Here is a 13729-nt window from a genome sequence, read left to right as displayed (position 1 = left end):
AAACATGTTTTTGTGGATTAGTGTCTAGCTCCCAGCAATTCAAAGTTGGGCCCGAGAGTCAAAGGACTTGGATTGGGTTGGTAGGTGTTGCTTTGCTATGTTGGATTGATGCCGAGTTAATCCAAGCCTTACACAACAAGTGCCTTACAACAGCTGCTGCTAGAGTCTGCAGAGTTGCTCGTGTAAGGGGGATCATTTCAACCACTTATTGAGCACGCTCACTGCATGCTTTGGGCTCACTTTCTCCATAATATCTAAACCACTTGCTAAAAATAGAGGAATTGTCACAATTTAGTTATTTTTGAGTGATGCAGTCTATTAATTCCCCTTGATCTGTGAACCCAAAACTAGCAGAAAAAATGTGTATTGGGGACCTGAGAGCTTTTTTGCAATGGGGAGTGGGATTCTGTCTGTGACAGCACTGCTACAGATGTGCCGAAACCACAGCCACTGGCCGTAATTAGATTACCCATCTTGTACATTGCCCTATATGTAATATCCTTCAACAAGTGAAAATCAGGTGATGGAGATTATTTGAGGTATGGTTACCAGACGACTCCATGTCACTGGAGAAACGCTATTCCTGTCGTTCTCTTTGATTTTACTTTATTCGATGCATCCACTTGAGGTGTTCTATGACTACAACTCCTAGAATACAGTTGATGGGAAACCTGAAAGCCCATGACTGGGGCACGGTGTCCCTGATGCGTAGCGAGGCCACCAACATAGCAACGTCACTTTACCATGCATTACATAAAAAAAGATGGCGTCATCAATTAACTTTGGGGCGTCACGCTTATCTGCGTAGTGGGAGTTTGGTGTGTTTTTGGTACAAACACTTTACACTTTGAAAAGGGGTTGGCTGGGTGGATGTTAAGGTTATACTGCAAAACCTAAGGTCTCCAAATAATTAAGTTGTGTAACTCTTCTTAATGCACAGCTGACCATCTTAGACATGGCAACACACAATATGGCATCATTGGTGACATCCCGAAGTAGGGGGGCCTGGCATGTGACTCACTGTCCTGTTTCCACACTAGCTTTTCGACACAAAACTGTAAACACGCGGGTTCCCTTGTAAGTCGCTCGGCTTTGTTGCCATCTGATTCCACGACTAAAAATTAAGCACGGTAGATGCCATGCTTGGCCAGCCCTGTAAAAAAAACTCGCCATTTAGAAGCAGCAACAACTGAGCACAAAGCTAAAAAAAAAAAAACACATTGATTCTGCTACTCCTGTTTTAAGATGGGAAGCAAACAAAAAAAACTGCGTCCCACCTTACTGCCCGCTAGAGGGCGCCAATACTCCTCGTATTCGGGTAGACTATGCACTTCACAATACACAAGAAAGAAAAACAACTTTTTAACCAGTGTCAATACTAGGATTTTGTGATTAAAAAGTTGCAAAAAGAGGTTGCAATTGGTAGGTCTGGCACTTGTGGGCTGCAGTGTTTTGCCACATTTTTGAGGAAACGGGACACATTAAGTGGTGCATCTGCCGGAGTCGGGCTGCCCTGTGGGTGTGTGAGGAGATTTCTCTACTTTGCATTAAAGGCGGGAAAGAATCAGAGACATCCTAGTCAAATCCTGGCTCTCCGCGAGTTTACAGTCTCTCAGAAAATCTCCTGGCTCCCCGAAGCATAGGCTGGATCAGCATACTAAACGCCCTACGCTGGGCCCAGCACACCGTGCTTTATAAATCTAGTTCTTAATGGGATGAAAGTCCAACGAATAACCGACACCTCAAGCGTGTCCTCATGACTACCTATTAATATGTGCCAGATCGTACAGGAAGGCAACTCCACCCACTTTCGACATAGCCATATAATTATGTGGCTGTTGCCATAGCAAAGGGTGCGGATTTTGATTGGTGCCCGATTTCGTGGACTGCCCACTGCTTTTTTCTCTGCTGTCGGGTAGACACGCTGTTAGAATGATTTTGGATTTGGACATTTAACTACTGGTATATTTTTTAATGACAGGATGTGATACGAGTTTGTCAATTAATAATTCCATACAAACTTCAAGAAAAATGTTTTCCACATGCTTGGTAAATATTCGTAATGTGCTCACGAGTCCTAAGAAGGCCATGGGTGGGATGGACTGGGAACCAAAAGAGGCCCTGGAAATAATTTACAAAGTGGCCCCATATCACACATTTTCAGCAACCCAACCCTTTTCCTATGAGAACATTTGGCCTACCGGGAAATCTCCAGAGTTGCCAATAGGCCAATCCACCTAAGGCGCCATCGAATCTTGATCCAAAGAAGACGCAATGTTCTATGGAGTTTTTTCTTTGTTGATACAGTTCTTAGATATCCACATGTGACAAATATCAGCCTTGAGCTTTCATGGCACAATAACCTTGCTGAGCTTTAGCGGTGATAGTAATATTGGATTGGGCCTTGTCAGCTACCACTCCCCTTTTTCTTAGGATTGATAAGAAAATACGTGCTATTTAAGAGAGAGAGTGAGTGTGTGTGTGTGGGCGCGCGTGCGTGTGTGAGTTATAGTCCATGCCCACATAACAATTCCTCTAACTCTGCCTTCTTCTGACTGATGTTTGCAGCTAAGGGACCGGGCACCAGAGTCTGCCCTCACATCAGCATCTGAGCCATCTTGCCCCATGGGCGCCACCTGCGAGCCTACTAAGATCTTGCTGGAGCGGGTTCTGCTCTTTCATGGCATACAGGAAGTGGAGGTGACCGAAGACTGCCAGTGCAATCCTGTGCTAGAAGAGTGCATCAGGATGCCGGCTCTAAAAGCCTTCTTCCCGGATAGCCCCTTCGAGACCACGGTCGACGTAGGGAAGTGCTCCAGCCCCACAGAGACAGCAGGTAAAGTATGACAAACTTCCAATAGGGGCCTGCAAGTGGTCTACAGGGAGGGTGTAGCATTACACACAAACCATCCAACATAACACACCAAAAAATAAGCTACAATAGGGGATTAAATTACTTTTGAGACCCACCCACGGGTTTGCAGAGGGATTCCTTTGTGGAAAACTGAATAGTTTAGCGCTTGGCAGGGGGATACAGAGCAGTTCAGCTTTAAATCACGGTTCAAATTTGACCTACAGTGGCAATCCTCCAAGTTCATCGTCATTTGGGGATTCTTGACACTGTTAGTCCAGATCCCAAAGGACAACTTTTGAGGTCACTCTAAAAATAATGTTATCATTTACTTTAATTAACGGCCAATCTTTGTGGTCTGAGCCTAAGTGGAAGATGCCTCGGGATTGGGGGCACTTGGGAAAGTATGCCCAATATCTGCCCTAGTACTGCTGGTGGCCTTTCAGAGCGACTGGCATGTTAGGGAATGTCCTGCTTCCTCCGCAGGCCAGCCTGTCTCTGATCTCTGATGCCTGATGCCTGACGCTGCACTTCCTCCCCCATGTGCAGAACATGCCCATTCCCCAACAGAAATCAGTGCTCCTCCTGTGTTACTCTATGGGGCACAGCCAACATGTTTGACTGAAGTCTGTGCTTTGCATATTATGTTATGTTATGATAGTGTGTCTCCTCTGCCACCACCAGGTTCGGACTGGGTCTTAAAATTGTCTCGGACACCAATGAAAAAGTGGCCCACAGTTGCAAAAGACTATCCATTCCTTTTGGGACAGGCTGTTTGAAAATGACCCACGTAGGAATTTTTGTTGATGCAAATTGTGCATTTATTCAGCAATACTGGTCAAAACTATTAGCCGCATGATGAAGTAACTCATCAAACTGGCACACATTTGCCAAAAAAGTGACCCACTTTGACCCATAAAACTGGCCCACACCAGCATTTTGCGTTTTTGGTTCGGCCATGGGCCTATTCCCCTATAGGCCAGCCCGAGCCTGGCCACCACCTGTTACTCAAAGGCTGCCTTAGGGTGAACCCTGGGGCAATGGGTGGGTAACCTCCTGACTGAAGGAACTACAGATAAATTAACTACTAATGGCCGATGCCAAGACTTCTAAAAGGAACCCACAAGATAGTTGGTTTATGAAGTCACCAGAACCTAGGTGGTGTTCAGACCGAATATTCTTCAGTGTTGTGGTCAGGAGCTGTGCTCCCTAAGCTGAAAAAATGCAGAACTCATCCCATAATGACGGTTTGGATAAGACTGCACAGAGTCTTTGTGGTGCACAGATAATCTTTGAGTACGTGCGTTTTTTTAGTACACATCACTGCTGACGTTTTCTCCCCATTTTGTTTACTCTTCACGTCGGCACGGTTGCCATATAAAAAATAATCCCCATTTTCTTTAGCAGGGCTCTTCTGCTCTCCCACCAAGTTTGAAACAGTGGTGGTGGAGAACCCCAATGGCGCCGAGCTGGTGCAGACGGTGGAGAGCTGCGACATGAAGGCATCCTGCTACCGTGTGCCCTACCTACAGTTTTACTATGAGACTGTGTACAGCACGGCTGGACACAAGGAGGAGCGCCTGAAGGTAAGCAAGATGTTAAATTCCACTACGTGCATAGCGCCTAGTATGAGATGAGGGATTTGCCTCTTTCTATATGTCATCGGTATTGGCAGATAAGGAACCTGAAACCATGGACCATTCCTTGATTTCTAGTTTTTAAGACCAGGCTCAGCGGTACACGTACAGCCTTAGCTCACAGTTTAGAATATAGTACATTTTTTGTGAGTCTAAATATGTGTATGCTCAAAGACCTGGAGTAGATGACGTCCAGGACCTAAGATTTCCGGGACTTCCAAGTTTGAAAAACTGGCTACTATAAAATTGGGTACAAACAAAAGCTATAATTACAGAATTTATAAGAGAGCGGTATCAGGCATATCGTGCTATACAAAAACCTGATGATTGGATTTAGGTGTGGGCCAGATAAAATACTTTGCCTTGTGTCTTTCAAGTATTAGAACCAACGCTGATGGCGTACTTGGATGTGTACACCTATGGGTAGTCCCTATGCAGGAGGGTCTCTGGGAAATGTTTGAGAATACCCCCGAGGCTCCACGGCTGGGAGTGATAGGTAAAACACATTGCAACGTTGCGAAGCCTTACACTGCCTGGCTGTCTCATTTTGGAAGTTGTTTGGCTTTTTCTGGACCAATGGCAGCATTCAGAGGTTCGCTATGCAGCATAGCACATGCCATGCCCAGTGAATGGAAACCGAGCTTGCGGGCCCAGCGCATGTGCAGGTGTCAGCACAAAGGTCAGGTGTTGATGCAATGGCCTTGCTAGATGAGCAGTAGGTGGGATGGCTTGGAAGCACATCTCTTGGTACAGAACCTTCGTTTTTATGCATACTGTAGTCTACTCTCGTAATGTTTGACGTATTTTGCACTGCCACAAGCGAGTGTGTAGAATGCAGAGTCACAATGGTGCAATGCATCATGGATATTCAGTGGGTGCGTTGGAAACAATACGTGTGCAATCAGCAGTTCACCAATGAAAGGGCGAGTGTGGGCGGGCTTTGTATTGATTGACAGCTTTCATTACAATCTCTCTCGAGTGAGTGGATATCAGAGTAAGTGGCGTGCTGGGGAGAATCACGTGGGGAAGACAGGATTGGAGCCCGGGTCTCTTGAGTCACAGAGAAGTTAAGCATTGCATCACTCTCTATCTCGTCTGCTTGGGTGCTGGCATTCGGGGATGTTAATTCAGCGAATTTCCGGGGGTAAGGAAGCATTACATCAAACAGATGATACCATCACAAGAAGCTACATGTCATGACCTTTGAACGACGCTTGTGTCACCGTAAGTGATGACGTCTGTACTCTGAGGTTGATGGCGCCATCGGAAATAATACCATTCAATGGGCCTGATTCACAGAAGCATTTTATGATGACGCAATTCCGTAGGATAACGCTGTGCGGATCAGGCCCGGTGTGTTTTCAGCGTGCTTCCTTCGAAGCTTTTAATCCAAGCTGTTAGATGGATGTCAGCGACTTTTACATGCATAATTTCTGTGTATGTTTCCTGCAAGTCACTTGCTGCCATTGATCTGTTCAGGACACATGGCAACATATGTTTTCAAAGATGCTCATATATCCATGTTGTTTTTCATAAATCAAAGAATGTCTATTCGAGAATGCAGAGAAAAGGCAGGATTACTTGAGCATCTCTCAAATGACAGGGGGCATGGCATGTTGGTATGCATACATCAGCTGCTCTCAGCTGTGCCTCCAAATCTTTTTTTTCTTCACTGTGATTTACTCATGCACCGCATGCGCATTATTAGCTTAGTCCCTTATACGCAGACAGCATATTTTCAAAAAGTGTTCTTCATATTGAATACACTGTGGTGAAGATAAAGAGGAAGTAATGCCAAGTTCAGGCAGGCCTGTCCTGCGCATGCGCAAGAGAAAGGGAACCCAGCACGCACGTGGTGTGTTTTCTTTATAATCCTGACATTGTCCCTGCAACCGTCGCGGCAGCGGTCGCGAGCGCAGTGCCAGGGGTAGCAGCTGCTCCCTCTGGCGACCATCTAATGATGTGCCCGAATTCTGGTACCGTGCACCCCTCTCTTGAACGTTTCTTTGGCTGCTGGCTTTTATTTGCAGACAGTGCTATTTCCCGCCAGCCTATGGCCCAGGGGATTAGATAGCCTATCACAATGCATGGGTTTCTTCACAACTGCACACCGTTGAGTCCTTGTGAACAGATGGGCCGGGCCGGCCTTCCGTTTTGCCAACGGACGGATGCACATGACTTTGTCTTGTTAATCTTTCAGGAAATTGATGTTGGCCGATGCTTGGGGAGCTGCTCGTCAGGAAATCACTGCCTGCTCAGGTAAGTACACAGCTGCCACAGCGCCGCCGCCGCCTATGAGGTTTACTTTAGCACCTTACCCACAGCTCTCAGCCACAGGCGCTGGGATCCCTCTTCTGCCACAAAGGGGGGCGGGGGCAGAATTGGCTCGTGTTCTGGGACGTTTGTGTAGAGCAGTGACTATAGTGCGATGACGAGAGCACAGGAAGCAGAAGGATATTAAGTAACCTAGACAGTGGTCTAAGTGTACGAATAGAAGTAGTGGAAATATGTTCCCTACTGGCCTGCCACCGCTCCCCACAACCCCATCGCCCCCCCCACTCCTACACACACTACAAACCCCAAACACATGTGACTGCTTTTAATGGAACGTTCAGTGCAGTGCACTGAAAGTGCAAGTTTCAACTTCTTGCTACAATTTTATTTTAAAATGAAACCATTCCGGAACGGTTTCTTTTTAAAATAAAAGTATAGGAACGGTAAAACGTAATTAAAAAAAGTATAGGAGCACCGCTCCCAATCGCTCCCGCTCACCTCGACTACTGGACCTAGAGGGCCAGAGAGACAAACAGGCCGGCAAATGAGGCAACTAGTGAGAAACAAAGCAGGCTGGAGAGGGAGGGCTCGTAAATTAGACATGATGGACAGCGAGACAGACTTTAGGGATATTAGCATGAAGAGACCCTGCTGGATGAGGCACCCACATCCGAATATGCGCAGGAGGGTCACATACACAAACTATAGACGAGAGAAGAGGGAGGGGCTTAGGTAGTGTCGGGGATGGAGTGTCAGAAAGCTCTGAGAGAGACATAGGGAGTGTTCAACAGAGAGAGTGACAGAGCGTGTGTGAGAAAGGGAGGAACACGGAGAACATGGGATAGGTAAATCGAGTGAGGCAATAATAGAGAAAGGTCATGTGAGAGAAGTGATAAGAGGATGAGATGGAGTGAGAGCGACAATGAAAGAGAACGTGATAGACCAGGCCTAAGAGTAAGACCGACATCAGGAGCTAACAAGTGAGTGAGATGGGGAGGGAGACAGGTCAAGAGTCTCACTTAGAAAGGCGCAATCCTACTGGGGGGAGTATGGTCGCCTTTATATTCTGCCACTCCAGGCACTCCCTTGGGCCGCTTGCTTTGCCGAGAAGCAAGACACAGTGCTGGAGGGATTTGTCCAAAATGACTTGGTGTACCACTGGGGGATTTGACAGGTAACTTCCAAGTATAAACTTCAGTCATGCTGCTATTTAGAATTAAGCCCCTCTCCACTCGAGGTATTAACTGACTTTTGGGAGCAATGCAGTTTTCTGGTGGCCCCCAAGAAATCAATGAGGCGTTGTGGTTGGTACCGACTGTGCTTTTAAGAGATGGTCATTTACTTGTGTGCCAAAAGACCTGGAGCAAAATGACCTCCTGCTGGTCTTCTCACTCCTCAAAGTAAAAAAAATAAAAATAAAAGGTGCAACTGACACAGGGCCTCATTTTCCGATGGGTGCAGAAGGGCCCGGAACATTATCCTGACAATGTTCATGTTCTTTCAACTGATACAATGGGCCTCATTACGAGCTTTTAGCGGCATGGCTACCCCCTTACCGGGTACCAGGTCCGGGTTCCAGGAATGAGGAATTACCGGGCCATTCCGACCTTGGAGGGCCAGGTAATTCCCTTTCCCGGGACCCAGACCCGGTACATCCCTATTCCCATTGAGTCCCCGTAGGGCTCAATGGGAATGGGGAGGATGCTAACAACGGGCCCCTTAATGACGTGCCCGTTGTTAGCATCCTGGTCTACTAGCGGGTCCCGCTAAGGACGCCTGGTTTTACCAGACGTCCTTAGCGGGACCCGCAAGCAGACCTCGTAATGAGGCGGTAGAGGGTTAACGGCACCTGCAGCTCTATCGGCGCCGTTAACCCTCTACCGCACTCGTTGTAATGAGGCCCATTGACAAGTTGAAAAAAGTGCAATACACACCATCAACCCATTTATCCACCTTTCCATCCTTCTGGCCTGGGCAGAGCCACTGGGTTTATCTGCCATAGCCTTAGCAACATTTGTCTGCCCCGCAGCCCTCTACAGTGCCAACATTTGCTGCTTTTGGTGGGAATATGGAACCCCTTTTTGATGATGCCCTAGGTGACTGTTTAGTGTCGCCTTGTCCGTGGCATCTGATTTCACAGCACAGTAAAGCTGCAAAACAGGTCACGAGTGTTGTGGAAATATATTAATAGTTTTGATACACCGTGGGGTTAAATAACTTTTTAGCAGTATGGTTAAGAAGGCTAATCAAAACCCAAAGTGCCCATTAGCCAAGTAGTTAATTAACAAAAGAAGTTGTAAAACTAATAAGAAAATAAAATGAATTTAGCCATTACATACAACATGGACTGCATCACTCGGATGATGCAGATTTGGGATTAGGGTGTATGCTTTCTGAGGTTGCTGTGAAATAGTGTTTGAAATCACAGGCTCTTGATCTGTAAAGCAAAGGACTCTATCCGTGCCTAGTTGTGTGCTAACATTCAGCATCACACACAGGTATATGATGGGACTCCGCCTCTTTCCTATGCACCTGTATGAAAACAAAGGAGAGACTGAGCAGTGATCAGTATGTATGCTGCTAAGGGACCAGTAATGCTTAGTACTCGCCAGTCCTGTGCAGCCTCCCACCCGCCTCTGCACCTTCTCCCTCCTTGCTTGTTTGGAACCCCCTTCCCCAACATAAAAACATGATGCTTACTTTGGAGCATCCACCCTCTCGATCAGCATTAGCCAACCTCAAACCCACCCTCTCTACATTATTGCACTTAATGTATGCTACTTGTAAATATCCCTACCTAACAGTCTGAGAATATGGCTTGTACTTAATTTGCCGCTGCTGACTGTTTTGTTCAATCATCACCGCCAACATTATTTGTGAGGAACTTGCACACAGGATTGTCCAGTCTAATGTGTTAGACTTTGTAAATGTTTATGGTTGAAGCACAATGTCCTCAATAAACACAAATAGAAAACCGTCGAGCTTGGGATCTTGGTTCCTGAAACCAACAGCCGGACACTGTATTGCCCTTACAGGGCAGGTAACAGTTACCATACCATGATCTCATTTGTCAGTGGAGCTCGTCAGTCTATGCTTTATTGCTGAATAAATTAGCATACAACACAAATGTTCGTTCTAAAGAAAACAATTATAATAATTCATACATCAGTATAGAACAAAACAATTGTACTAAATGACAACCATGAGGCTAGAAAAAGATATCAACATCTGAAATATGAAATGCATTTAATGTACAGACTATTAAAGTTACTGTGCCAAAGTGCGAATAATAGTCAAAGCATCAAAAAACATACATATCACAGAGACAAATCAAGAGAAAACCAAACAGAATAAAAGACATCAATTTAGAAAAACATGAAATGACCCAAAAGATTTCCAAACAAAATGACAGAGAGGCAATTTGTCAAAAGGACCAGGTGATGCATCAGTCACTCACTGGATAGTTAACGGTTGACGTTATATTAAATGTTTCGATAATACATGATTAGACACACCTTCCTCAGGACCAATCATTTTAATTGTATTTCATACGTTGTGTTACAACACGCCTTTGGAGAGCCATCTACTTGCTAGCAGCTTGTCTCCAAATATTTATACTGAGTTGGCTTGCCTATTTTTTATCCAAATTAATCGGAGCAGTAAAAGTGCAGTAAAAGTGGCAGCAATTCCGATATTGACTAAATAAATCGTAATTGAATTACTGACACTTTTTTACTGCATGGCTGAACTCGTAACGAGGCCCAGTTTCCGGCAGAGTTAGTAAGATATTAAGCAGATCCTGACAGTCATACTTGAAGTGCTACCCTCATCAAATCATGGTATTGTTTTAAGATTCCATTTGGAAAAAGTGAACACAAATTGGGTATACTTTTTGGAAATATCCTCCATATTATCTGACTTGATTGTTAGACCAACTGCTTCGTTAGTTCGGTAGAGGCCTGTATTTTAGTGCCATTTGCCATGGGGAGGCCCCTTTTTGGGCATGTTGTCCGAGGCACATTAGCGTTTGAAAAGTCATATCCTTATAGGACGGCAGCAGAGGCAGTTACATGTCAAGCTCATCTGACATGTAATCTAGGTTTTCTCATCTTTCTAGAGGCTCCTTCCTGTCGAGATATCGCACACATCCATCTCTGCTTGTGATGTAGTGAAGCATGTTAGGATGACTGTGTATGTAGGTGAGTTCTTCAACACAAACCAGGGCTATACAAGTTTCAGGATGTTAATCTCTTTTCTGTCTCTTTTTAGGGATTCACGAAACAAAGACCACTGCCTGATCTGGGCCGAAGGGGCTTCCCATGGCTGTGTTTCTGATGAGTATGAAACGCATGTCTTCCGGACCCGGAACGGTCACATGCGCACAGCCTTCGCCATCCAGACGTGCAAATGCCAGTAACATGGACCAATGCAAGACTCAGACGCAGAACTCCTCAGCCTGAAGTGTGCACACGAGCATCGCACATGGAGTACAACACGTATCAGGGAAAGATCATTGTGGGCTATTTGCCCATTTGGCATTTCCAAAGGCTGTTTCACAAGCTGGCCTCCTCCAAAAACCAATTTGGTGTTAAGAATTTCTCGAATTCCACCAACAACGATTATACCCACAAGGTCCCTTACTTGCATGTTTTAAAAGATTGGAAATTAGCACGAATTTCATGTCACACGTTCCAAAGTGCTTTTGTGCCACGTTACAAACGTGCATTGCCCTTGCTAATACTTTCCTACACTAAAGAATTGCACGCATCTGATAATGGGGCTACTGCACACGTTATCTCTCCAGCACACATCATTCATTGGATAAACTACTTTGCAGAAAACTGTTTTTCATATTTACATTTCCTCGGACGTTACAAAGGAAATGAATTGTAGTTTGAGGTTTGAACATTGGAAAATTCGTATTTTTGATGGGGTTTCAAAGAGCATTTTCTGAAAGGTATGTCAATCAATATAGCCTTTGTGCTTGGGAATGAATCGATGTTGCATTGGATTTCTGTTGTAAATCTGCTGCTGTAAGAAAAGCATTTGCGTTACAATAACATATTTCAAAATCTGGGATTTGAAGAAACCTAAATAATCCCCTTTTGTAGTCCTACCACACAGTTGGCAACTCTTGGGGTGATCCAGGAAACCCTAGCATTTACAAGCCGAGCGATTGTCAATGGCACATACACCTGTGGAGGGAGCTCTGCCACAGGCTGGGTGGCCCACGGAGGACTTTGCCTTTAACTGGGAAGCTGAACACACACACCTTCAGCCAGGAAGACTAACGCCATAAACCTGGGTCAACACACGCGTTGCCTATTTGCAGAGCCCGGCCGACTGAACTCAGGCAAAAGGAACCAACCCAGACTTTTATGTGCTGAGACTTTGAAGTGGGGAACATACTGGCTTTGCTTTTTTTTTTCAAAGCTATGTGCAAATATCTTGGTACCTGATCATTTAACCTATAAACACAAATTGCTCCCAAATTTGTTTGCACTATAAGAAAGGCCAACCGTTCGCATCCTGACATTAAATGCCACCAGCCCTTGTCTTTCTGAGGACACGATATGTGCACGTGAAGACATCTTGTAAAGGCTAGACACAAGATTGTCAACATTCCATGCGCGGGTTTGCTCCTGTTTTCCTGGGCAGTTTAGTGGGACAGAACAGGAGCGAATCTGGGTGTAACACATAATAAACACCCCCCCCCCCCCCCAAGGATACACTAATGCTGCAAAAGTTCATGGCAATGTGGATATTATCGAGTTAAAAAAAAAACCAGATGCACACATTTCAAAAGGTGCAGGGAAAGCAAATGTCAGTTTGACCTTGAGCTCACTCTTTGTTCATCAGCAAGTCAATTCCAGCTACCCAGTTCATTATTCTCTACAGTGAACTAAACTATAGTACTTTGTGTGTATTGCCCGGTCTAGGTGCATTTGATGGCTCCTTGTTCCTCTCTGAGTTTTGTTAACTCACATACCACATACACGTTTAGAAAACATTATGGGCCTGATTAATGGAAGTGTTTTATAATGGCGCAATCCCATAGGAAAACGTTCCATGAATCAGGCCCTGTATGTCAGCACTTGCTCCAATGGGAGACCTTACACCCTCCATGAATTATGCATACCTTTTGTTCTATAGAATTAGCTGCACTTTTTAAAATATGAATTCTGCACAGTTTCTATGAATTCATAGTCACCTAAATCTGCAAACACCTGTGCAGGAATTTTTGCAGAGTAAACTATGTGATGTTCTTAGAGATCATTTTTAAAAACCTTTCTATGCATTGTTTTGATTTCTGCATGTTTACGTTTTTGTAAAAGAGTGTGCAAGAGACCAACTAAGCATACAGTCCACATAGTGGGGCGGCACCGAATTTCATTGGGAGCAAACAGTGCTCATTTTAACTCATGGTGGTAGAATGAACAAAAAAGGACATGTGTAAAGAAAAGTATTTTTCATGTTTATGTTTTCTGTTTCTAAGAGGTATTTATTTGCATGTTAAACTCTATTGCCACATGCCTCTCATTTATGTTGTAGATGTGTGTTTCCACCAAAGGCTGATTTCTATATATGTACAGCACAATTGTAAAACCTATTTTTGTAAATAAACAGTAGTGTAAAAAAGAACTGTTGTGGGCGTGAGAAGTATCTTTTGTCTCTAATGATGTTAAGGTAATGTACACTAGACGAGTTTTGAAAAGTTTAACATATATATAATGAGGGTGAGCGGGAAGTGCTGCGATGAAAATCGTTATTGGCAGAATGGGATGAAATAATTGGCACTTAGGGATCATGGAAAATAAGAAAAGTTGTTAGCATTCAAATGCTGCTATGGATGTTAGCAATCATTGGCCCAGTCACGTGACCATTCCATGAGTTTTGTATGTTGAAAGGCTGCACTCCTAATGTAAATGGGTGTTCTACAGTTTCATATCCCACGAAGGGACAATCC

At 44.7% G+C, this 13729-nt stretch overlaps 1 protein-coding gene across 1 annotated transcript in view; it reads left to right on the top strand.

Moving 5' to 3' along the window:
• Positions 1-13382, top strand: part of LOC138503196 (uncharacterized) — a 144727-nt gene extending 131345 nt beyond the window's left edge. Inside the window, exons 10-13 of the mRNA XM_069622797.1 lie at positions 2569-2836; positions 4259-4437; positions 6689-6747; positions 11032-13382. Of these exons, the coding sequence (XP_069478898.1) occupies positions 2569-2836; positions 4259-4437; positions 6689-6747; positions 11032-11179 (654 nt within the window). The 3' untranslated portion in view covers positions 11180-13382. The remainder of the gene's footprint in view (positions 1-2568; positions 2837-4258; positions 4438-6688; positions 6748-11031) is intronic.
• The last annotated feature ends 347 nt before the right edge of the window (positions 13383-13729 follow it).

Source organism: Ambystoma mexicanum, chromosome 1p (genome assembly GCF_040938575.1).
Source record: "Ambystoma mexicanum isolate Mex_15411 chromosome 1p, UKY_AmexF1_1, whole genome shotgun sequence".
Taxonomy (NCBI): Eukaryota; Metazoa; Chordata; class Amphibia; order Caudata; family Ambystomatidae; genus Ambystoma; species Ambystoma mexicanum.
Note: the sequence above shows the minus strand (reverse complement) of the source record. Positions and strands in the feature narration are given on the sequence as shown.